Source organism: Mus musculus, chromosome 8 (assembly GCF_000001635.26).
Source record: "Mus musculus strain C57BL/6J chromosome 8, GRCm38.p6 C57BL/6J".
Classification (NCBI taxonomy): Eukaryota; Metazoa; Chordata; class Mammalia; order Rodentia; family Muridae; genus Mus; species Mus musculus.
The window spans coordinates 105,305,459-105,326,332 of NC_000074.6; the positions used below are offsets into that span (position 1 = coordinate 105,305,459).

The 20,874-nt window shown below is 51.2% G+C and overlaps 2 protein-coding genes and 1 non-coding gene across 12 annotated transcripts; 1 reads left to right on the plus strand and 2 right to left on the minus strand.

The window, feature by feature from the left end:
• Positions 1-2: 2 nt before the first annotated feature.
• On the plus strand, positions 3-5,165 carry Elmo3 (engulfment and cell motility 3). Of its 5 annotated transcripts, NM_172760.3 has the most exons (20): positions 143-371; positions 509-549; positions 657-729; positions 920-970; positions 1,138-1,307; positions 1,396-1,495; positions 1,581-1,732; positions 1,830-1,908; positions 2,005-2,055; positions 2,137-2,259; positions 2,344-2,475; positions 2,576-2,677; positions 2,774-2,882; positions 2,991-3,127; positions 3,214-3,377; positions 3,464-3,576; positions 3,656-3,760; positions 3,867-3,949; positions 4,035-4,121; positions 4,207-5,165. In NM_172760.3, exons 1-20 carry the CDS (start codon positions 294-296, stop codon positions 4,417-4,419), a joined length of 2,163 nt encoding a protein of 720 aa, NP_766348.3. In that variant the 5' UTR covers positions 143-293; the 3' UTR covers positions 4,420-5,165. The 5 variants fall into 5 exon arrangements, with proteins under 5 accessions (XP_030099358.1, XP_006530953.1, XP_030099360.1 ...); XM_030243498.1 differs by having other exon boundaries at positions 3-371; positions 2,005-2,259; positions 4,207-4,535; XM_006530890.4 differs by lacking the exon at positions 920-970 and having other exon boundaries at positions 3-371; positions 4,207-4,535.
• On the minus strand, positions 2,906-3,002 carry Mir328 (microRNA 328). Its single transcript, NR_029761.1, has one exon. It is a non-coding gene; the product is annotated as a microRNA 328 (primary transcript).
• A 1,716-nt stretch (positions 5,166-6,881) lies between the features above and the next one.
• Positions 6,882-20,862, minus strand: Lrrc29 (leucine rich repeat containing 29). Of its 6 annotated transcripts, XM_030243502.1 has the most exons (9): positions 20,769-20,818; positions 17,807-17,908; positions 10,488-10,564; positions 9,618-10,128; positions 8,223-8,438; positions 7,963-8,106; positions 7,587-7,804; positions 7,313-7,487; positions 6,882-7,199 (listed from the first exon to the last, which is right to left on the minus strand). In XM_030243502.1, exons 4-8 carry the CDS (start codon positions 9,729-9,731, stop codon positions 7,319-7,321), a joined length of 861 nt encoding a protein of 286 aa, XP_030099362.1. In that variant the 5' UTR covers positions 9,732-10,128; positions 10,488-10,564; positions 17,807-17,908; positions 20,769-20,818; the 3' UTR covers positions 6,882-7,199; positions 7,313-7,318. The 6 variants fall into 6 exon arrangements, with proteins under 6 accessions (XP_030099362.1, XP_006530956.1, XP_006530960.1 ...); XM_006530893.4 differs by having other exon boundaries at positions 9,618-10,610; positions 20,769-20,856; XM_006530897.3 differs by having other exon boundaries at positions 6,882-7,487; positions 9,618-10,564; positions 20,769-20,862.
• Between the last annotated feature and the right edge of the window lie 12 nt (positions 20,863-20,874).

The following is a 20,874-nucleotide window of genomic DNA, read 5'->3' on the forward strand; positions in this document are numbered from 1 at the left end:
GCTGCTGTGTAGGAAGCCTGCTGCCACAGCCTCTACCTGCTGCACCTTGGTGTGGGGCGGGGCCAGGCAGGCCTCTACGGGGCGGAGCAGGGCAGGGCAGGCGGGGTCTTACCCTCCTACCCCTGAGATTAACCCGGAACTAACAGGCTCCTTTGGGAAGGCCTCGGAGCCCGATCAGGAGTGGGAACCTGGGCTGTGAGTGCAGGCTACAAGTCCTAGACCCTAGACCGGGTGCACTCTCGGCGGGAGGTGGCACATTAGTGCCAAGTGCCAGCGGCCACCGCGGCTGGACTATGGCGCCCCCGCGGAATGTGGTGAAGATTGCTGTTCAGATGTCTGACGCCATCCCACAGCTTATCCAGCTAGACCAGGTCAATGGGACTGTCCAAACTCCGCCTCTCGCTTCTGGGTTGTTCCTTTTCCCTCTGGCCAGCCCAGCCCACCCCTCCCAGAAGTCCCTCACCCCAACTCTTTACCGTCGCAACTTGAGTGACAACTCCACTTACAGGCAAAGCCCCTGGCCACTGTACTGAAGGAGGTGTGTGACGCGTAAGTGCTGTGCCGCAAGCCTGGGCAAAGTGGGGGAGGGGCAGGTGGGAGAGGCGCTCCTGGACGTCCCTGGCAGCTTCCTGCCCGCCCCCCCCCCCCCAACACAGGTGGAGCCTGACTCATCCGGAGCACTATGCCCTGCAGTTTGCTGATGGGCACAGGAAATACATCACAGAGAATGTGAGCCCCCCTCCTAGCCCCACATTCCTCAGGATCCCTTTAACCCACCTGGTTTCGATTCCATGGTTTCATTCTCCCTGCTCTGAATGTGAGCTCTTGTACTGACAACCCCAACCCCACCAGTGGATGAGCCGGGTGACTATTTCACAGAGCCCTCCTTAACTGTGCTCCTTTCTGCTGTTCCCTCCAGAACCGCTTGGAGATCAAGAATGGAAGCATCCTGTGTCTCAGCACTGCCCCAGTAATGTTCCCTTCAGCCCTCTCCTCTCCCTTCCTCCCCCTCTGCAGCTGGTTCGGAGGCCCCAGCTCCTTAGTGCCCTACCTAGTGGGCACCCAGACCATCACAGCTCCAGTTGTAGGGGTAACATTCTCTAACCACATCCATCTTTCCTCTACTGCTCCTGGCAGGATCTGAAGGCCCAGCAGCTACTGGGTAGACTGCAGAATACAAGTCGTGAAGGGTGCTGTGAAGTCCTGAGAAACCTGGTCCTGCTGGCCTCAGACATGACCTTTGCCCAGGAGGTCATCAGTCGTGATGGGCTTCAGAAACTAAGCACCATCATTGAAAATGGGGATGAGTGAGCACAGGGCCCAGGTGGACTGGAGGACGTGGTAGGGCTTGGAAATCTTGCTCTGATCCTACTCATCCCCAGATGTTCTCTGTAGCCTAGGGGAGATGCTGGCCCTTGGTCTAAGGGCTTTCTTGGAGCTCATGGAACACGGTGTAGTGTCCTGGGAGACACTCAGCATCTCCTTTGTCAGGAAGGTGTGTCCTTGTCCAGGGGCAATGGGGCAGTACCAGCATTTAGCCCTCATGAATGACAATGACAGCCTCTATCCATCCCTTATAGGTGATATCTTATGTGAACATGAACCTGATGGATGCCTCTGTCCAGCCCCTGGCTCTGAGACTGCTGGAGAGTGTGACCTTGAGCAGTCCTGCCCTGGGCCAGCTGGTGAAGAGTGAGGTGCCACTGGATAGGCTGCTGGTGCACCTGCAAGTGTAAGCCTCTAGGGTACTGTGTGAACGGGGGGGGGGGGGGGGGAAGCAGTGCTGGGCTCCAGGTGGAGATCTGGGCCTGTTCTTCCTCTTGCCGTAGAATGAACCACCAGCTGCAAACCAAGGCCATGGCTCTGTTGACGGCCCTGCTGCAGGGAGCCAGCCCCACTGAACGCAAGGCGAGTCCACGGTGACTAAATGAAGATCAGCAGCTAGTGTGTGCTGTGCTCCAACTTAGAGCAAAAAATCATCTGAACCCTTCTCACCCACTGTAGGAAATGCTTGACCACCTATGGAAGAAGAATCTTCGCCAGTTCATCTACAAGGTAGGATGGACCAGGCCAAGGAGACCCTCTCCCCAGTCTTCCTTCCCCTGGGAGTCTCACCCAAGCCTTGTTGTCTTCCAGAACATCATCCACAGTGCAACACCCATGGGTGACGAGATGGCTCATCACTTGTATGTGCTGCAGGCTCTTACCCTAGGGCTGCTGGAGCCACGGATGCGGACACCACTTGATCCCTACAGCCAGGTGCGAGGGGACAAAGGCTGCAGGGCTACCTAGAATTTTGCTTTGGATCTATGATCTTGACATGCCCCTTACCATGACCTCCAGGAACAGCGGGACCAGCTGCAGGCTCTGCGCCAGGCAGCCTTTGAACCAGAGGGGGAGTCCTTGGGCACAGGGCTCAGTGCAGACCGCCGCCGGTCTCTCTGTGTCCGAGAGTTCCGCAAGTTAGGCTTCTCTGTGAGTTACCCTACCTTAGTTTCCACCCAAGCCTCCATCCAGGCTACAGTTATTCTAGGGCTCGGGCCCCTTCCTGAGCTGCCTGCCCTCTCGTCTGTAGAACAGCAACCCAGCCCAGGACCTGGAGCGTGTGCCCCCCGGCCTGCTGGCCCTGGACAATATGCTCTACTTCTCCAGACATGCACCAAGTGCATACAGTCGGGTCAGTAACAGGCTGGGGCAGGAGGATGGCAGCAGCTCAGCTTCATCAGGGTCTGCATGGAGATCCTGTTACCATTCTCTGTTCCCACTGCCATAGTTTGTGTTGGAGAACAGTAGCCGAGAGGACAAGCATGAATGCCCCTTTGCCCGGAGCAGCATCCAGCTGACAGCGTTGCTGTGTGAGCTGCTCCGTGTTGGGGAGCCTTGTGAGTCGGGCTGGGTCCAGTGTACTTGGGGACAGGGGACGGAAGGGCAGAGAGGGCCAGGGGCTGTAGATACTTTCTCCCTGAGCCCCTCCTGCCCCCCTGCCCCAGGCTCCGAGACAGCCCAGGACTTCTCGCCCATGTTCTTCAGCCAAGACCACAGTTTCCATGAGCTCTTCTGTGTGGCTATCCAGCTACTGAATAAGACCTGGAAGGAGATGCGGGCAACACAGGAAGATTTTGACAAGGTGGGGGGGATGGGAACAGCAAGGCCAGGGGTCTTCTGGGAAGGGGTCCTGAACGCAGGTTCTCTACTGAGCTTGGGTGGTCCTAGGTGATGCAAGTGGTTCGGGAGCAGCTGGCCCGTACCCTGGCTCTGAAGCCCACCTCCCTGGAGCTCTTTCGAACCAAAGTGAATGCCCTCACCTATGGGGAAGTGTTGAGGCTGCGGCAGACAGAGCGGCTGCACCAGGAGGGCACGCTGGCCCCTCCTATACTGTAAGTTGGTAGGGACCCCAAGTCTCAGTCCCCACCTTCTCCAGTGTGCTGTGGGGAGCCCTGGTTAACGACTCTCAATCGTCCAGGGAATTGCGAGAGAAACTGAAGCCAGAGCTCATGGGCTTAATCCGCCAGCAGCGTTTGCTCCGACTCTGTGAAGGAATGCTCTTCCGCAAGATCAGCAGCCGGAGACGACAGGGTCTCTGAATGGGCTGATGGTGTGGGGTGGGGGGTTATCTGGAGCCAGAGCCCTCTCATCACTCCTCTCTTTTCTGCAGACAAGCTATGGTTTTGCTGTTTATCCCCCAACCACAAAGTACTGCAGTATGGGGATGTGGAGGAGGGTGCCAAGCCCCCTACCCTAGAAAGCCTACCTGAACAGCGTAAGGAGGGCAGGGTTGGGGCTCCTACACCTGCTCCCTCTCCCTATAGGCCACATACCTCGGGTCAGCCTTGGGCCGTGGTAATCAGCAGGTCTCTTTTCTACAGTCCCTGTGGCAGACATCAGGGCACTCCTAATGGGCAAGGACTGCCCCCATGTCCGGGAGAAGGGCTCTGGGAAGCAGAACAAGGTGACTGCAGTAGGGTCAGAGGCCCCGCCCCCCTATCCCCCTCCCGCCTGTTCCCTGCTTAGTGTCCTTACTCCCCCGTTCCTAGGACCTGTATGAGCTGGCTTTCTCCATCAGCTATGACCACGGGGAGGAAGAAGCATACCTCAACTTCATTGCCCCCTCCAAACGGGATGTAAGTGTCTGGGCCGGGTTGTTGGGCGAATGGGCAGGGGAACAGATGGCCAGGCCCTCACAGAGTTGGCCCTGTCCATCCTTAGTTCTACCTGTGGACAGACGGGCTAAGTGCCCTGCTGGGCAGTACCATGGGCAGTGAGCTGACTCGGCTAGACCTGGAGCAGCTGCTCACTATGGAGACCAAGTTGCGGTTGTTGGAACTGGAGAACGTGCCCATTCCTGAGCAGCCTCCCCCAGTACCCCCACCCCCTACCAACTTTAACTTCTGCTATGACTACAGCATCACTGAGCCGTGACTCAAGTTAGGCCACAGTTGATACTGCTATAGCAGCCACGAAATCACAGACAACCTGACTAGGAGAGCCTCTAACAGAAATAAAGTTAGCCTGGCTTATAGGTATGTGTTAAATCAGCTCTGAACCTGTGGGCTAAACCTGTTGATAAACATACACATCTTCAAACATAGTAAATGACATAAGGGCACCAGGTGAGACCAGACACTTGTACAGCTAGCTACCTCTGCAAGGCTGGTGTTGGGTGGGAATAGGTAGGGATTACTGCCTTTCTTGAAGAGATTCTTTAGCCTCCCTTAGTTCTGGACATGAGGAAAAGGGTGGTCTGTCATTTGAGCAGTCCAAGAAGCGACAGGAATGTTGGCCTCCTGACAGAAGCAGCAAGGCAGGACATGCTGCCCCAAACGGATGCCTTCCTAGGTACTAGCAACAGGGGTCTGTCGGGAAGTCATGCTTTCAGAAGGCTCCTGATGGTTTGCCCTCATTTCTCAACTCTGCTTGGCCCTTGCCCTTGTCCTCTGTCGGGGGCAGAAACCTTTGGTAACAAGCGTGAGGGACAGAAAGGGGCAGATCGGCATAAGAGAATTAAGATCTAACTCCTGATCGTAGTGAGGTGGTGATCTGACAAGCCACAGTGTGGGCGCAGGAGTGCTGAGACATGGTGGGTCCAGGCGACAGTCACAAACTCCAGGCCCCTAAGACAAATAATTGCAACCCAGTAGCCCCACAGGGTAGGCCAAAAGCTACCACTACCCTGAATAACTGCTATCTACCATTTATTACTCCTCAAATACTACATTTAGCATGCTAGTTATTAATACTGTGCCTTAAAGTTTGATTAAATGCCATTTCCTTTGGAGAAAGTGCCAGTAAAACATTTGACCCCATAAAAAATAAAACAAAAACTCTGTATTCCCAGGCTTCAGAGTGTCCATGCCTGGGCACAGTGCCTTAGAACACTTCTGAGTTCAAACTGGCAACAGAGAGTAGGGATCCCAGTTGTAGTTAATGTCCCAAAAGTCAATTCTTCTCAGTACCTTACTTGTCCATGCCACCACCATTTTAGCACTAAGCCCCTGACTTCTAGTTTCTAGTCTTGCTGCTCTGAGCATCTCAACAGCTGCCACTCCAACACTGCAAAGTGGATGTGGTTATATAATCATACATACTCCATTTGAATGAAAATGATCCTATGGGCTGGGCAGTAGTGGCGCACGCCTTTAATCCCAGCACTTGGGAGGCAGAGGCAGGTGGATTTCTGAGTTCGAGGCCAGCCTGGTCTACAGAGGGAGTTCCAGGACAGCCAGGGCTACACTGAGAAACCCTGTCTTGGAAAACCAAAACCAAAACCAAAAAAAAAAAAAAACAAAAAAAAAAAAAGAAAGAAACAAAAGAAAAGAAAATGATCCTATGGGCTCGTGTAGTTAAATGCTTGGTCCCCAGCTAATGTAACTGTTTGGGAAGGATTAGGAGGTGTGGCTTTGTGGGAGGAGGTATGTACTAGGCGTACACCAGGTCCAGTCTAGCTCTCTGCCTGCTGCCTATGGCTCTTAACTACTGCCTATCTGTCAGCATATATTCCCCACTATGATCATCGTGGACTCACCCTCTGAAACTGTAAGCAGGCCCCTAATTGAATACCTTCCTTTATAAGTGCCTTGGTCATAATATTTCATCTCAGCAATAGAAGAGTAACTAAGACATGTCCTGTATTGTTTAATACCTCACTACTGTTCTGTTGTCATGGTTACCATGAATTGAATTGAAAAGTTACACAGACATGTGTTTTAGTCTTCCATTTGGTCCTTAGGGTTCTTGTAGACAAGCTAGCATTTTCCCTATATTCCATCAGAGCCTACACATACTTTCCAGACTGAGCCAACACCAGTCTGTCCATCTGACCTTTGTGCCCCTTCTGCCATGTTCACTGCCTTGTTGCATTCCTTGACCCTCTAAGTTCATTGCTGTTGTAGATTCCCTGCCCTCACTGCTGTTTCCCTGCTCACACATCTCCTGCATATCACACTGCCCCATCTGCTGGCTGGCTTGCCTCCCTACTGGGTTTGGTGACTGGGAGAACAACAGCCCTTGTAAATCCCAACACGATGCATGTAGCTGCTTCTAGAACTGATAAACAGATAGACACAGTATGGGGACACACAGAGGACCAACTGGGTAAGACAACCTCAGAGCTGCTCTTGGGAAGTCAGGGGCACTGTTCAGGGTTTGGATTCCATGGCCACATGGGATCCTTCTACTCAGACATGCTGTCCTATGTCTTACCCTATCCCAAGACAGCACGAGAATCTGGTGAACAATTACCCCCAGGTCTGGTCAGGACCAGTGTCTTTGCAGCGGGGTATGCCCAAGGGGTATGAAAAGGGGAAATGCTGAGAGAGGCCTCCAGAATCTCCCATGTGGAAGAAGCCAGGACCCCTTTATTCTGAGAACATCAGAGAAAGTCATAAGATCTGGAATTTTTAATCTTGTTTGGGTTTACAATGAAGTTGGTGGCTGGCTGCTAAAACTCTGAAGGACTGGAAGAGACCCCACCATCACCCTACACCTGGGAGCAGGCAGAACAAAGGTTTTAGTCTAAGTAGGTGGCTGGCAGGAGGCAGAGTCTGGCCATCCCCAGCACCAGGCCCAGCTCACCTGTGGGTCTGACCTTTAGAGGGGCTCGTGGCAGCAAGTGTAGCTGGGAAGTGGTGGCTGCCATCTGTGGGGTACACTAGTGCTGCAAGAGCCCTGGATTGGTTCCGTCCAGAGTCTTAGAAAAGGTTCTAGAACAGGGGAAGGCAGGCAGGAGGCACTGGGGCAAACTCAGGTCCACAGGCCTGGCTGGCCTAGGACTACAGTGGTGAGGGGAAGATGAGCTTCAGGGCTAGTTACTGACCTGGCCTCAAAGTGTTAGGGTCAGGTCAGCCCCTCCCACGAAGCGAGACTGGATGCAGGTCACCTGAGGTAGCTGTGCCTGAAAGTGTCTGACGGCTGCCATGTTGATACCAGGACACATGGCCACGTCCAACACTCGAAGCTGCTTGCATGCCTGCCCAATTGTATCCAGAGTTCTGTAAGGAGGCCACAGGATGAGTGCCAGCCAATGTGAGACCAGAGCCCAGCCCATGGCTTGGCTCCACCTGCTCGCTGCAATGCCACCAAACACTTACTGCTCTGTGAGCTGACTGCAGCTGGACAGGTTGAGATGTTGTAGCCTTGGCCACAACCTGGCTGCCTGGGCCCATCCCTCGTCACTGAGGTGGCTGCAGTGACTCAATGTCAAGCGCTCCAGGCTAGGACAGCCCCTAGCCACAGCCACCAAGCCCGTGTCTGTGAAAGCTGGCAACAAGCTCAATGATAACTGCCTCAGCTGAGGGAACTGGAGCACCTGCAAGAATGCAGATAGAGAATGGCCCCAAAGCCCCAACGCCTGGGCCCCTTCCAGGTTTCTTGCTTGTACCAGAAACCGAAGAGAAAGGGATGCCAAGCATAAAGTGGGTGGCCTGGTCCCAAGCACCAGCCCTAATGTCCTCAGTTTAGTCACACCTTGGCCAAACTGGCATCAGTCAGCTTACTGCAGGCTGTGAGATCCAACTCCTGCAGGGCCTGAAGCATGAGCAGGGAGGAGCCCTGTGGCTCAGAACTGGGCTCCTGAGGGTCTGGAGCCTCATTGTCCACCTTCTGGTGTAGCTGTGGGAAGAAACCCCTGCTTCTCAGGTTCTTAAGTTTTGTCAAAGATTCCGGACACGCAGAGGGCAGACTGGGCCAAGGTCACCGCACCCTCCCTAACTTTAAGAATCTCATACCTGGGGACTTAGCACAGGCTCATCACTTGGCTCCTTCAACCCCAAAAGCCCCCAATCCTGGAGCTCCTTGCACCAAGCCAGGCGCAGGACCGACAGGTGAATGAGGTAGGTGCAAATGGCCTGCATGGTCTGGTTAGTGAGGGCCATGCAGGAGGACAAGTCTAGCACCTTGAGGCTTGGACCCAATGCTGGGATCATGGAGAGCACCGAGGCATCCTGGGAGGAGGACAGAAGGTTAGGATCAGCCAGCGTGGGCCTCCACGCTTGGCAGGGGGCACCAGCAAGGGTCTGATAAGGTTCCTTGGCCAGAGGCCCAAAGAGAGAAGCAGCACTGTTCCTATGCTGGTTGTGAAAGTTTGGAGTGCACAGGGTGGGCTGTGAAGGTGGGGAGACCTCCAGGGGGGTGCTGAGAGGCAGCCTATGGGTGGGTGGTACAAGGAAGACAGTGAACAGAGAGTTTCAGGCTGCTGTTGTCCCTTGCTCCCAGCCCTGTTGAAAGGATGTGCTGAGGCAGCACTCTAACCACAGCCCATTGGACCAGGAGTGGAAAGGCGAACCAATCAGATGCGTCTCCTGTGGAATCTGAAGCTCAAGTGTTAGCCTGCCACTACCATGAGAAGCTGGGGGCAGCAGGAGCTAAATAAATGTAGAGCAGAGAAGCTGGGTGCAGATGCAGAGGGACCTGAGGAGGCAGGTGAACACTAAGAGACACTGGTGGCCAAGAAATGCTTAGTGGCCAAGGAGTGGTTAGGGAGAAAAGTGCTTGCCATGAAATGAAGTTGACATAGGATTTTGGTCTGGAATGTTCTTGTCATAATAATAGGTTAAAGGGCTAACCCACACAAGAAGGACCAACTGATATTCTCAGACAGGAATGTCACCCATTGGGCAATGCTGAGCCCTATGAAGGATCTAACTTCACCCAAGAGGTGACCCTGCAGCTCTCAAGTGATATTATCCACCCCAAAGCCCTGCCCGCTGAACATCTTCTTTGGTACAACACAACACCTATGTTTTGGGTGGGGAGTTCTCTGACTAGCCCTGGCTGACTTGGAAATTCTTTGTAGACCAGGTTGGCCTTGAACTCAGAGACTGGCCTGCTTCTGACCTCTGTGCTAGGGTTAGTAGTGTGTGCTACCACTCCCTGAGTTTCCTACCACTCATTCTTTCTAGGCTTCCTACATCCAGAACTCACATACGGGGTAGAATCAGTTCATGAACCTGGCCAGTGAGGACTGTAAAGGCATTTGCCATCTGTCTAAGCTCCTGTCCTTTTCCAAACCATGTCTCAAATTCATTCCTAACTACGATGTCTGGGATGCCAACACTGGGTAGCCTCTCCTGGGGGGGAGGGGGGGAACAGGCCCTAAGCAGAAGGGAGGGAAGGTAGCTCACCTTCAGTGAAGAGCAGTAAGCCAGCCTGAGGGAAGTCAGTGCACGTGGAGCTCTGCGAACTGAGCCTAGGACCTGGGCCAGCTCCCGACCGCTCACCAGACAGCATTCAGCCATGTCTAGGCTCTGCAATTCACGCAGGGCCCCTAGGGCTGCACACCCTGCATCTGTCAGTCTCTGCAGTTTCTTCAGACTCAAGTGCCGCAGGTGGCGTAGGCCTCGGCTCACAGCCAAGAGTGCCCCATCGGTCAGGTCTGAGCAGCCACTAAGGTCTAGGGAAGTAAGACCAGGCTGCTGGCGGCACAGGATGGTCACAGCCTCTGAGGAGAGGTCTCTGCAGCTGTGCAGATACAGCTCCTCCAACTTCAATCCAGTCACTTGGCCCAGGGCTTGTAGGGCCTCCGGTGGCAAACCAGTACCACTGAGGTCTAGGGCACGCAGCGTACCAGCTCGCTCCTTGATGAACTTCAGCAAGTTGTGGAAGGAAAGCTGGGAGGGAGAGGAAACCTGGGGGCTGATGGAGCCCCAGGTTGGGCTTAACTCAAAGGAAAGATGGCAGTAAGCCAAGGAGAGGCGCTCCAGGCTGGGGAAACAACTACTGAGATGGTTGAAGCTGAGGTCAGTCAGGTCACGTAGGCCAGCCAGGTTAAGATCACGGAGGCCACTCAATGCCTCTCGGACACACTGTGCTGTCTCAGGCTGGGCCAGCAGAGTGCCTGATGTGAAGAGACTGTTGCAGCCACTGAGATCAAGCGTACGAAGGACTGGGCATCCCAGGATCAGGGCCAAGAAGGACGCCTCTGTGGGGCTGCCCCCACCCAGGCACAAGCTTTCCAGGTGTGGGCCTAAGTGGTAAGCAACAGACTGCAGTACCTGGTGCGAAGCTGGCGAGCCGTCCAAGTTGGTCAAGCTGATGCATGAAATGCCCCTGAGGCCCAAACTCTTGATGGCTGAGAGTGAGGCAGAGGACACGGGAATGTTGTAGCGCACATTTGTCTACAGGGTAGCAGTAAGCCTGAGGTTAGACTTCTCAGAGGATGAAGATAGTCAAGAAAGGCCCTTCTACAATGAGCACCCATCCCTGGTGTGTGTGTGTGTGTGTGTGTGTGTGTGTGTGTGTGTGTGTGTGTGTGTGTGTGTGTGTGTGTGATGTGTAGCTGAGGAGGGTGTAGGCAGGAAGTGGGAACTGGGAAGGGAAACAAAGCAGGAAGTAGGAAGACAAATTATGCTGGCATTTGGAAGAAAACGACTATTGGGCTAGCAGGAAGTCGAGTGAAGGACCATGCTAGATGCCCACAGAGGGACAAGGATAGTGTGGGAAGTGAGCTAACTGAGCACAGGAGAGCTGTGACCTATAGGACACCCGGTGATGCCTTCATGGGGTGGGAGGACACAGGATGCTGGATCATAATCTTTTAGATCCATGACCCAGCCAGGATCTTGGCATTAGTAACCAGCTCCCCCAACTTTCTAGAGAGGATAGAGACAGCACTGAGCTGACTGAAAGGCAGAAGGGCAGCAGATACCACTCAGCTTCTTGGAATCCAGGTACCAGGGCACTGGATCTCTCTGGAATACAAGTGGAATTAGCACTGAGCCTAGTCCCCTGGTGGCCTGAATATTTGCAAGTAGTGTAAGCAGAAGTGTGTTTGCACATGCATGTGCATGCGTGTACTCTAACATGTGTAGCTGTCTGGAACATCTATATCACATCTCTGCAGGGGGCAGGACCTAGGCTAAACCCCAGACAAGCAAAGAACATTAAGCTGGACTTGCTTAAAAGAGAATAAGGAGCTCATGTTTGGAGTTGGGGCACAACACAGGAGTTCAGCTCAGGTTTAAGACCTAACAATATGATGGCTTAGGCAGGAGTTTGGGAGCAACCAACTAAGGGAAATGTTGTTTTAGACCCTTCCCTGAACTCACACCAAAAAAAGGAGTTAAGGGGAAGTCAATGCATCTGCATGGAATTGATCTGCAGTGGGAGAAAGAACAGCTGAGTTCCAAAATCCTATCCACTGGCGTGGGGACGCAGCTCGGGAGTAGAGTATTTATCTAGCCTGTGTGAAGCTGAGTTGAATCTTCAGGGAAAAAAAAATCACCTAGTCCATTCTCGATACCTGTTGCCTAGGTAGCAGGAAAGTGGTTCTTTAAGAAGGCGTTAGTTCTATCAACATGGTTCTGATGCAGAAAAGCTGATCTCTGGAAAACACTTACCTCTGTCAGTAACAACAAACCCCCCCTGTTCTCGGTGTCCCTCAGAATAACAACCAACAGGGAGTGGAAAGGGCAGTGCTGACGGGCAGCAGTCAAGCCTGCAGACCTTAGCAGTGTCCTCCCAGCCTACACAATCCATCCCTAGTAAGGGGGGGACCGCTGGCTTCTTCCTTAGCAGAAACAGCCACCGTAAGGAAGAGCCAGGAACTGGGAGCTGAGAATGTAACTCAGTTGGTAGGGTAGATGGTGGTCAAGCACAAGGTCCTAGGTTCAATACCCTGCATTACAGAAACCAGGCATAGTGATAGATTCCTATAATCCCAGCATTTGAGGGTTAGAGGCAGGAGAATCAGAAGTTCTTGGTCATTTTTGACTACATAGCAGGTTAAGACATGGCTGGGCTGCAGGAAACCCTGTCTCAAAAAAGGAACAAAACAGGGACCCATCTTCCTGGTCTTTCTCAGAGGAGTCAGAAGCTGGCCAGCATCCCCCTCCTGATCCCATGTCTAGATTGTGTTTTTTTCCCTGTTCCCCGAAGAGGAGCCCTCACCACAGGTCCCAGGTCCCTCTCTCAAATTTAAGGAGAGCTAAGGGAAGTTCAAAGGCTGACAAGCTGGGGAAGGAGACAAAAACTTCAGAGAAGGCAGGCTGTAGAAAGCCACCGAGAAGCCCTGTACACCATGTGAATCCGTCTACTGCCAAGGAAACCAGATCTATGAGCAGACCAGCTGCCCGGGCAGCACACACCCCACCACTCATGTGGCTCAGGAGCCTAAGAGTCACTCTGTGCCAACAGTTACAAGGACAAAGGAGCTCAGCTGCCTTCCCTTCCTGAGAGCCTAAGCAGCCAGGAATGTTCTGCCATCTTAAACTACCTCTCTGTGAACAAGATGGATAAACAGTCAAGAGGGAGCACTGGCAATCACCCCAGGGTGCAGTCCACAGCTGGCAATCACCCCAGGGTGCAGTCCACAGTTGGCAGACACAAGGCAAACAGGCAGGGTCTGGAACAGAGGGTTTTCCAGCTTCTTGACGAGAGAGGAGACTTGAGACCATACCTGGTCCATGCTGGTTTTTCTGTTTTGCTTTGTGTCAAATTGTCTTGAGATGCGGTCTCACATAGCTCATGCTGGCCTTGAACTTGCTATGTAGCAGGAGATGACCTTGAACTTATCTTAGCTTCCACTTCCCAAGTGCTGGGATTATAGGCATGCGGCACTCACTACTCTTAGTTTTACATAATACTGGGAACCCAGCTCAGGACTTTTTACTAAGCAAGTATTCAACCAACTGAGCCACATCCCCAGTGACCCCCAACCACTGTTATTCTTAGCCAGGCAGGCAGCCTAGAGCACTTCATGCAATGGCCATCCTGCTCCTGATGTCAGCAGGAGAGAACAGGAGGGGGTGAAAGGGCAGTCTTTAGAATATCTGCTTCTTTGAGGGGCAGGTGCAAGCAGGGTTCCTGCGTTCTGGACTTCGGCTTTTTCAGGCCCTAAGAAACTGCTTTTGGAGGCTTGAGGGAGGATTAGAAGGATACCCGCTCTAGTCTCAGCCATCCACCCACAGATGACAAGTAAGCCCTGGCCGCCTTTCCCCATGTTGGTATCTTATGAGCAATTGCAGTCGCTTTGGAAACGCCCACTTTTAAGAACGACAAGCACCCCTTGACTGTCAGATGCAGGATGCAGTGCCTAGTGAAGTCTCACGGTGAGAGAGGCTCGTGTACAGGTTTTGAGGGCCCTCTAATAGAAGACTCCGCCCATCTGCTTGTTCAGGAATCCAAAAGCTAAGGTACCTGCTTTCCATCCAGAAAACTGCAGTGAAATACAGCCCTGGTGCTCAGCAGTCCTGGTCTCGAGCAGCTAAGTACTCTGGCCAGGAGGACAGCAGTGGAGAGACTATGCTCCATAGTGACCAATCCAGTGGTGGCCACCAGGACTTCCAGAGCAGTAGGCAGAACTTGGGAGCATGTGGGGCCCTTCCTGTTTTATTATTTGGTGTGCATTAGGATTAAATACACAAGTCAGGGAGGATTAGGGGAATCAGAAGTCATATAGTCCATGTATTGTACCCTAGCTTGGCATGACTTAGTCCCAGCTTAGCTTTAGTTGGCTACTATCTTCCATGGCACCAGTGGCTTATGCAACTGCCTCCTGCTCTACCTGTCAACATCTGGGTCTTAGAGAGCAGGCTCTGTAGACTACTCTCTGGGATATAGTACTGGTGACATATAAGCAGTGCCTTAGGTGTCTGTATACCTATAGCTTGGCCTTCCACTGTTCTTGGCCTAGCAGGGTCTTTGTCGACATGACCTGGAGTTCCCAGGTAGCAATGCCAGCTCTACAAGAGTAGCCACTAAGATCTCGGCCATGAAGATCTCTTCCTTCCTCCTTGCTCCTCCTATTCCATCTCACCTGTACCCAGGAGCCTACCCACTCCCTCTGTCCTCTTCTTCCCTGCTGGACACTATGAGACGTCTCTCTCCCGAGGGCTTGTATCCTCCTCCAATTCTTCCTGCCTAGCTGCAGATAACAAAACCAGCTGCCTACTGTGGCCTGTGCCACAGATAATGGAATACTGCTGAGAAAGCCATGGCTTACCCTATCCCACTTCCTCCATGTCTCCCTTCATGCCACTCTCTTAGAAACCCTGATGAAAAATGTTCAATTCTGAATCTACCATCTATCCCTGAATACACTTCTCCTCCTGCACTCTTAACTCCCTTGATCCAAGTTACCCTCACTATTACCACCCATTGTCCCTTCTGCTCCATTTCCTCCACATACTGACCGTACTGACCGTATCCCACTGGGCATGGTGATAACTCTTGAACTCTTGGCCTTCCTGCCTCTCCTTCCAAGTACCGGGCTTACAGGCCTGTGCCACCACACTCAACAGGACAGCTCCTGCCCATGAGCATTGTGTTGCCAGTCTCTCTAAGGGACTTTACATCATTAATGATCCTCTCAGCGGTGTAAATGCTCTGCTGTTCCTCTGCTCCTTACAGTTTTTCCCTGAGGTGGGGCTACTCAGATCTGGGGCTTTTCTTCCATCCACTTTTTCCCAGTTTCCATTTTTTTCCAGCTGAGTTCAACTAAAAGCCAGGGCACTGTCCATGCCAGTCACGACTCCAGCACCGAGCTACACTCTTCACACTTCCCCTTCTACAGCGACACTGCATCTGGGTGTGCTACCCACACCTTCCCCTTCTCCAGTGACACTGCATCTGGGTGTGCTACTCACACTTTCCCCTTCTCCAGTGACACTGCATCTGGGTGTGCTACTCACACTTTCCCCTTCTCCAGTGACACTGCATCTGGGTGTGCTACTCACACGTTCCCCTTCTCCAGTGACACTGAGTCTGGGTGTGCTACCCACACCTTCCCCTTCTCCAGTGACACTGAGTCTGGGTGTGCTACTCACACGTTCCCCTTCTCCAGTGACACTGAGTCTGGGTGTGCTACTCACACCTTCCCCTTCTCCAGTGACACTGCATCTGGGTGTGCTACTCACACGTTCCCCTTCTCCAGTGACACTGCATCTGGGTGTGCTATCCACACCTTCCCCTTCTCCAGTGACACTGAGTCTGGGTGTGCTACCCACACCTTCCCCTTCTCCAGTGACACTGAGTCTGGGTGTGCTACTCACACGTTCCCCTTCTCCAGTGACACTGAGTCTGGGTGTGCTATCCACACCTTCCCCTTCTCCAGTGACACTGCATCTGGGTGTGCTACTCATACGTTCCCCTTCTCCAGTGACACTGAGTCTGGGTGTGCTATCCACACCTTCCCCTTCTCCAGTGACACTGAGTCTGGGTGTGCTACTCACACGTTCCCCTTCTCCAGTGACACTGAGTCTGGGTGTGCTACTCACACGTTCCCCTTCTCCAGTGACACTGAGTCTGGGTGTGCTATCCACACCTTCCCCTTCTCCAGTGACACTGCATCTGGGTGTGCTATCCACACCTTCCCCTTCTCCAGTGACACTGAGTCTGGGTGTGCTATCCACACCTTCCCCTTCTCCAGTGACACTGCATCTGGGTGTGCTACTCACACTTTCCCCTTCTCCAGTGACACTGAGTCTGGGTGTGCTACCCACACCTTCCCCTTGAATGTCTCACACAGATATTCAACTATCAACTGAATCTCGTCATCTGGGTATCTCACACTTTAAGTAAGTCCATGACAGCAGACAGACCATCCAGTGACAGGCTCCACTCACAAATACAAATTTCATGTTACAGAGGAAGTTTATGATCCAACAGGGAAGGTAAAATACAAATTATGTAGGAGCTATTTGAAAACCAAACAGATCAGCTTCATACTTTATCATATAAATTAAAGTTTCATGAATGAAACCTAATTCTCACCAATAAAAGTTCAAGCCAATCTGGGCGTGGTGCCTCAAGTCTATAATCTAAAGTTCCTAGAATGCTGCAGCTTGTAGACTGCTGAGTTCATGGCTAACCTGGGCTACATTGTGAGACACACACACACCCCCAATTAAATTAAAAAAGAAAACAAAACATTAAAACCATAAAACAGAAATTTTATTTTTATTGAACCAATCACTACTCTAAAAATCAGCTATATTCTTTAAAAGAATAAAAATATGAGCATGCATTGATGACATCGCTGGGGGGCAAGGGATCTTTAAGTAACCAATGATGAACGAACACAGAAGCTTAATATTGTACCTCATATGTAAACACTGCTATCTACAAATAAAATGAAAGAGCAAATAGGAATGTATTTTAACCAATATATAGAGAATAAATCTTTTGTTTTGTTCTTCTGTTTGTTTGTTTGTTTGTTTGTTTGTTTGTGACAGGATTTTTTTTCTGTGCAGCCCTGGCTATCCAGGAACTTACTCTGCAGACCAGGCTGGCCTTGAACTCAGAGATCTGCCTTCCTCTGCTTCCTGACTGCTGGGACTAAAGGCATGCACCATCACTGCCCAGCTAAAGAGTTTATTTTTCATATATAAAAGGTTCATACAAGCAAATTACTAAGACCCTACCAGTTAAGTGGATAAAGAACACAAATAGCTAATGAGACAAAAAAAAAAAAAACAAAAAAAAAAACAAAAAAACCCTTAACTTCACTATAACTAAATCAAAACTAATTAAATAAAAATTAACACAAGCTATTGCTTTCAAATACCACAGATGTTTGTGTTGCCCTCCTGGCTGGGCTGCCTCCCCAACCTCCATCTTACCCTCTAACCCATTCTGGAGTATGGAGTTCTAAGAACTGTTTCACACTGTCCTTGCCTGTCTTACCTTTTCTTTTTTCAAATATTTATTATTTTATGTATGTGAATACACTGTCCTCTCTTCAGACACAGAGGGCATCGGCTCCCATTACAGATGGTTGTGAGCCACCATGTGGTTGCTGGGAATTGAACTCAGAACCTCTGGAAGTGTAGTTAGTGCTCTTAACTGCTGAGCCATCTCTCCAGCCCTGTCTTACCATTTCTTTACGGCCCCACAGCAGTAACTGGAAGAAAGCCCAAGCTCTCTCTGCTGCCTGGCACATCTGCCACCTTGCCATCTTGACCACATTCTTGACTCTTCTCCTACCACATCCCACACAAAAAACTTAATCCAGTTATGTGGAATTTCCATACCTTAATGCCCGTTCTAGAAAGAGTAACTTGTGTTCCCATCCTATCTCTCAGGCCTGCCCTGATGCCACTGCATGGTCTCGTCTTGGTGTCCTTGTCTGGGTTTCACACTTTCATTGATATGGCACTGAACACACCGTACCACGCTAACTGTTATTTTCCTTTACTGGACAATGTGCTCCTTAGGAAGATGATGTTCTATTCACCTGTGCACTCCAAGCTCTGCACCCCGAGACTAGTAGAATGAATGTGTAAGTATATAAGGATGGATAGACAGATGATAGATAAGCAGGGCCATGAGAAGGAGAATAGAGGAATAAGTAAGAATGGACCAAGTGAGGTCTTACCTCCCGAAGGGCATTCTGGGCTGCACAGTACCAGGTCCGACTCACAAGGGAGGCCTCTTTCTGATCTGACAGAGGCAGGAAGCTCAGGATATATGTGAGCATCTGAGGGAGAAAGATAAGGTGTTTGAGAGCTGTTAGAGCCAGAAGGGCTTTAGAACCCTCCCCTCTGGGTCTGAGGACATCAGAGCACTGGCTTCCAGTCCATCTCGGACCTAAAGCTTCATGAAGCACTGACTTCCCTTCTCCAGCCTGGAAGCATGCCTCATGAGAATGAACCTATCATGAGCCACTTCTGAGAACAGGTTTGTACGAAATAATAACCAAAACTCATACCCAGTTTAGTAGAAACAGCCCGAGCACTGGGGCTACACAAACCTGGTCCAAGTTCCCTTTGGCTAGCTGACTTTCTTGAGCCTTGGTTTTTTTTGTTTGTTTGTTTTTTGTTTTGTTTTGTTTTTTTTGTCTGTAAAATGGCAACTGTTGTGAGATTTAAAAAGGTTCTTGTGGGAAGTTACAAAATAGCATTTTTCCCGCACATCTAGACCACAGGGTTTCACTATGTAACCCAGGCTGTCCTGGAACATGCTGTGTACTAGACTGGCTTCCATGTGGCACAGCCATTCTCCTGCTTTAGCTACAACTCTATCTCATGTGATGGGATTGTGAGCATGAGCCATGATGAGCAGCTTTGGGACCCCTACTCTCTTCCCATCTTCTCCATTATCAGCTTGTTTTCTCAGCCAGCTTAAGGTAGGACGACACAACAAACTTGGGAGACTCAACTCTTCCCTCCCACAGTGCTCAATGAGTCTGTAGGTGGTGAGGTTGGTGGGGCTCTGTCTGGAGTGAGAAAAGGGTCACTTGGGAGGCCAGGAACAACTTCCTATTAACTGCCTTTTTCTTCTAGAATCTTCCCTCGTTGAGTCCTATGACAATGTTTTCTAGGCTTTTACCATTCTTCTGAATTTTCATGATTTTCAATGTTAATCTCTTGATTTTCAGTTTATTTGCATAAGAATACTCAACAATTTAATAGCTTTACGTTGTCCTATTAACCAAGCATTAGTCTAGTACAATTGTCTTTGGGGTCCTCTACTCAAATAGTTATCAACCTTAATGTCATTAAGTGGTTTTTGCCCTCAGTCCAATTTTACCCTTTAATGCCGACTGCTCTCCCAATCTGAGGTCCCTAGTGACACTTGGACTTTAATGCCAACTGCACTCTCAATCTGAGGTCCCTAGTGACATTTGGGCTCATGTTCTTCTATTCTCTACTCACAAAGCTGACGGTTTAGACAAGGCTAACCCAGACTTCCCCGATCCCAGCTCTACTGGAGAAAGTTACCCAAGAGAGTAACCATTAGAGGCATGTGACTTCTCTCAGCTTCCGTGTCTGAAGTATATGAAGATGTGAAGGCATTTTAAAACCACCTAGATCAGTTCTTCAGGGACTGGATGGCTGTTAGCAGCATTTCTACCTTTGCAACATCACCATATTAATAGCTCCAAATTTTATCCAATGGAGCTAGATTCCTTTTACAGTTTCCTTCTATGTTCAGCCTTGCTAATCCATATATAGTCCAGTTTCAGTGCCCCTCGTGAAAAACCTGGGTTCACCACTAATCTCACAGTCCAGACCTCCATGCCTGGTTGGGCCTGCTGCTCCCAGAACACCCCCAGCCCATCCTCACTACCAACACAGCATCTCTTTTCCCGTATGTGGGGCTCTTTCTGCAAAGTCCTTCTACAGTGACTTCACTAGCCCCGCTGTGTTTTCTCCTTTCTTCTCAGATGCTAAGTACATACGCAGTACTCACCCAGTATTTACTGGACTAAAGATAGTCCTTTGCCTCTACTTTCACCAAAGGTTTGCTCAGGGAAGGGGTGGGGGATAAAGGAGATTACTATTCAGAGGAAAATGACTAGGACCAGAGAGGAGAGACATGAGGAAGAGTATGGATGGGACTGGGATGACTAAGCCCCCATCCCTAGGGGGCTAAGAGGGAAGACTGGACTAAGAGAGTGGCTGACCTATCTTCTGAATGATCAACCCTGGGAGCCATGCTAAAGGACAACATGTCTTAATGGAAAGGATCATACATAATTCATTATCCTGAGAAATGCCTTTCTAGCACTAGAGGAGTAGAGATAGGGGTGGAGTGGTCATCCCATGAGAGCACCCCAAAAGATTACTACTACTGGTAACCCATGGGGTTTACAGGGATGAATAGATACCTTCTGGGGCCAAAAGGGAATAGGATGTCACGACTCAAGGGAAAAGGCCTGACTTCCTAGGGCAACGAGAGGGGGTTGCCAACCCTCAGGGCAAAATGGATAGAGAAGCCATTTCAAAAAAGGTGCAAGACACAAAGCCTGCATCTGTATCTCCTTGCCCCTGGCTAAAGGAACAAACACCCCATGGGGTTGAATAATACAGGGGCAGCCATCACTAGGGGTCTAGAATGAGGAGCAGGCTTGTCTTACATTAAGGACATTGGGTATGGTCCCCAGAACTAGGGGGCGGGAGCAGTCTATTTCCAACTGCGAGGACGGTGGGGGAGGGGTGGAGGAAATGGAACGACCATTCCAAGGGGCCAATGGGGATAAAATTGATTACCCTTCAGGGACGGTGGAGCGGACATCTTCTAGAACTGAGGGGGAGGGAACGGCCATCTCAAGGGAAAGGGATGGGCAGTGAGTCCGTCCTCATTGAGGTGACAGAGCAGCCATCTTCTGGGGCCAATGGGTAAAGAGGGAATGGTATCCCAACCGAAGGGGTCGAAGTGGCCCCAAAGAGGACCGTTACCCAGAGTTTTCAGGTCGTGGGATCCGCCGGGCGGCTCGTTTCCGCCTGGCGGGAGGTGCCGGGCGAGCTGTCAGATAGCCTTTCCCCAAAGCTCGGGACCCCGAAGGCGGGGCCTGTCCCCGACCAAGGCCTGAAGGACCGCTCGCTTCCTCTCACCTCCAGAGGCAGCGAGTCCGCCATCGCAGTTCTGCCGTCTCCGCCCCCACGCAAGGTTTTCTGGGAAGTGTAGTCCCACCGACTCAGGGGGCGGGGCTTCGGAAGG

Bases quoted from the DNA above. Each gene is read 5' to 3' on its own strand.
- Lrrc29 (XM_006530893.4), bottom strand. From the start codon at position 20,792: ATGGCGGACTCGCTGCCTCTGGAG. The intron at 17,909-20,768 runs GTGAGAGGAAGC...TTTCTCCCTCAG, and splicing joins CGGACTCGCTGCCTCTGGAG to ATGCTCACATATATCCTGAG. The intron at 8,439-9,617 runs GTGAGCTACCTT...TCCTCCTCCCAG, and splicing joins CTTACTGCTCTTCACTGAAG to GATGCCTCGGTGCTCTCCAT.
- Elmo3 (XM_030243498.1), top strand. From the start codon at position 294: ATGGCGCCCCCGCGGAATGTGGTGAAGATTGCTGTTCAGATGTCTGAC. The intron at 2,678-2,773 runs GTCAGTAACAGG...CCACTGCCATAG, and splicing joins CACCAAGTGCATACAGTCGG to TTTGTGTTGGAGAACAGTAG. The intron at 3,577-3,655 runs GTCTCTGAATGG...TCTTTTCTGCAG, and splicing joins CAGCAGCCGGAGACGACAGG to ACAAGCTATGGTTTTGCTGT.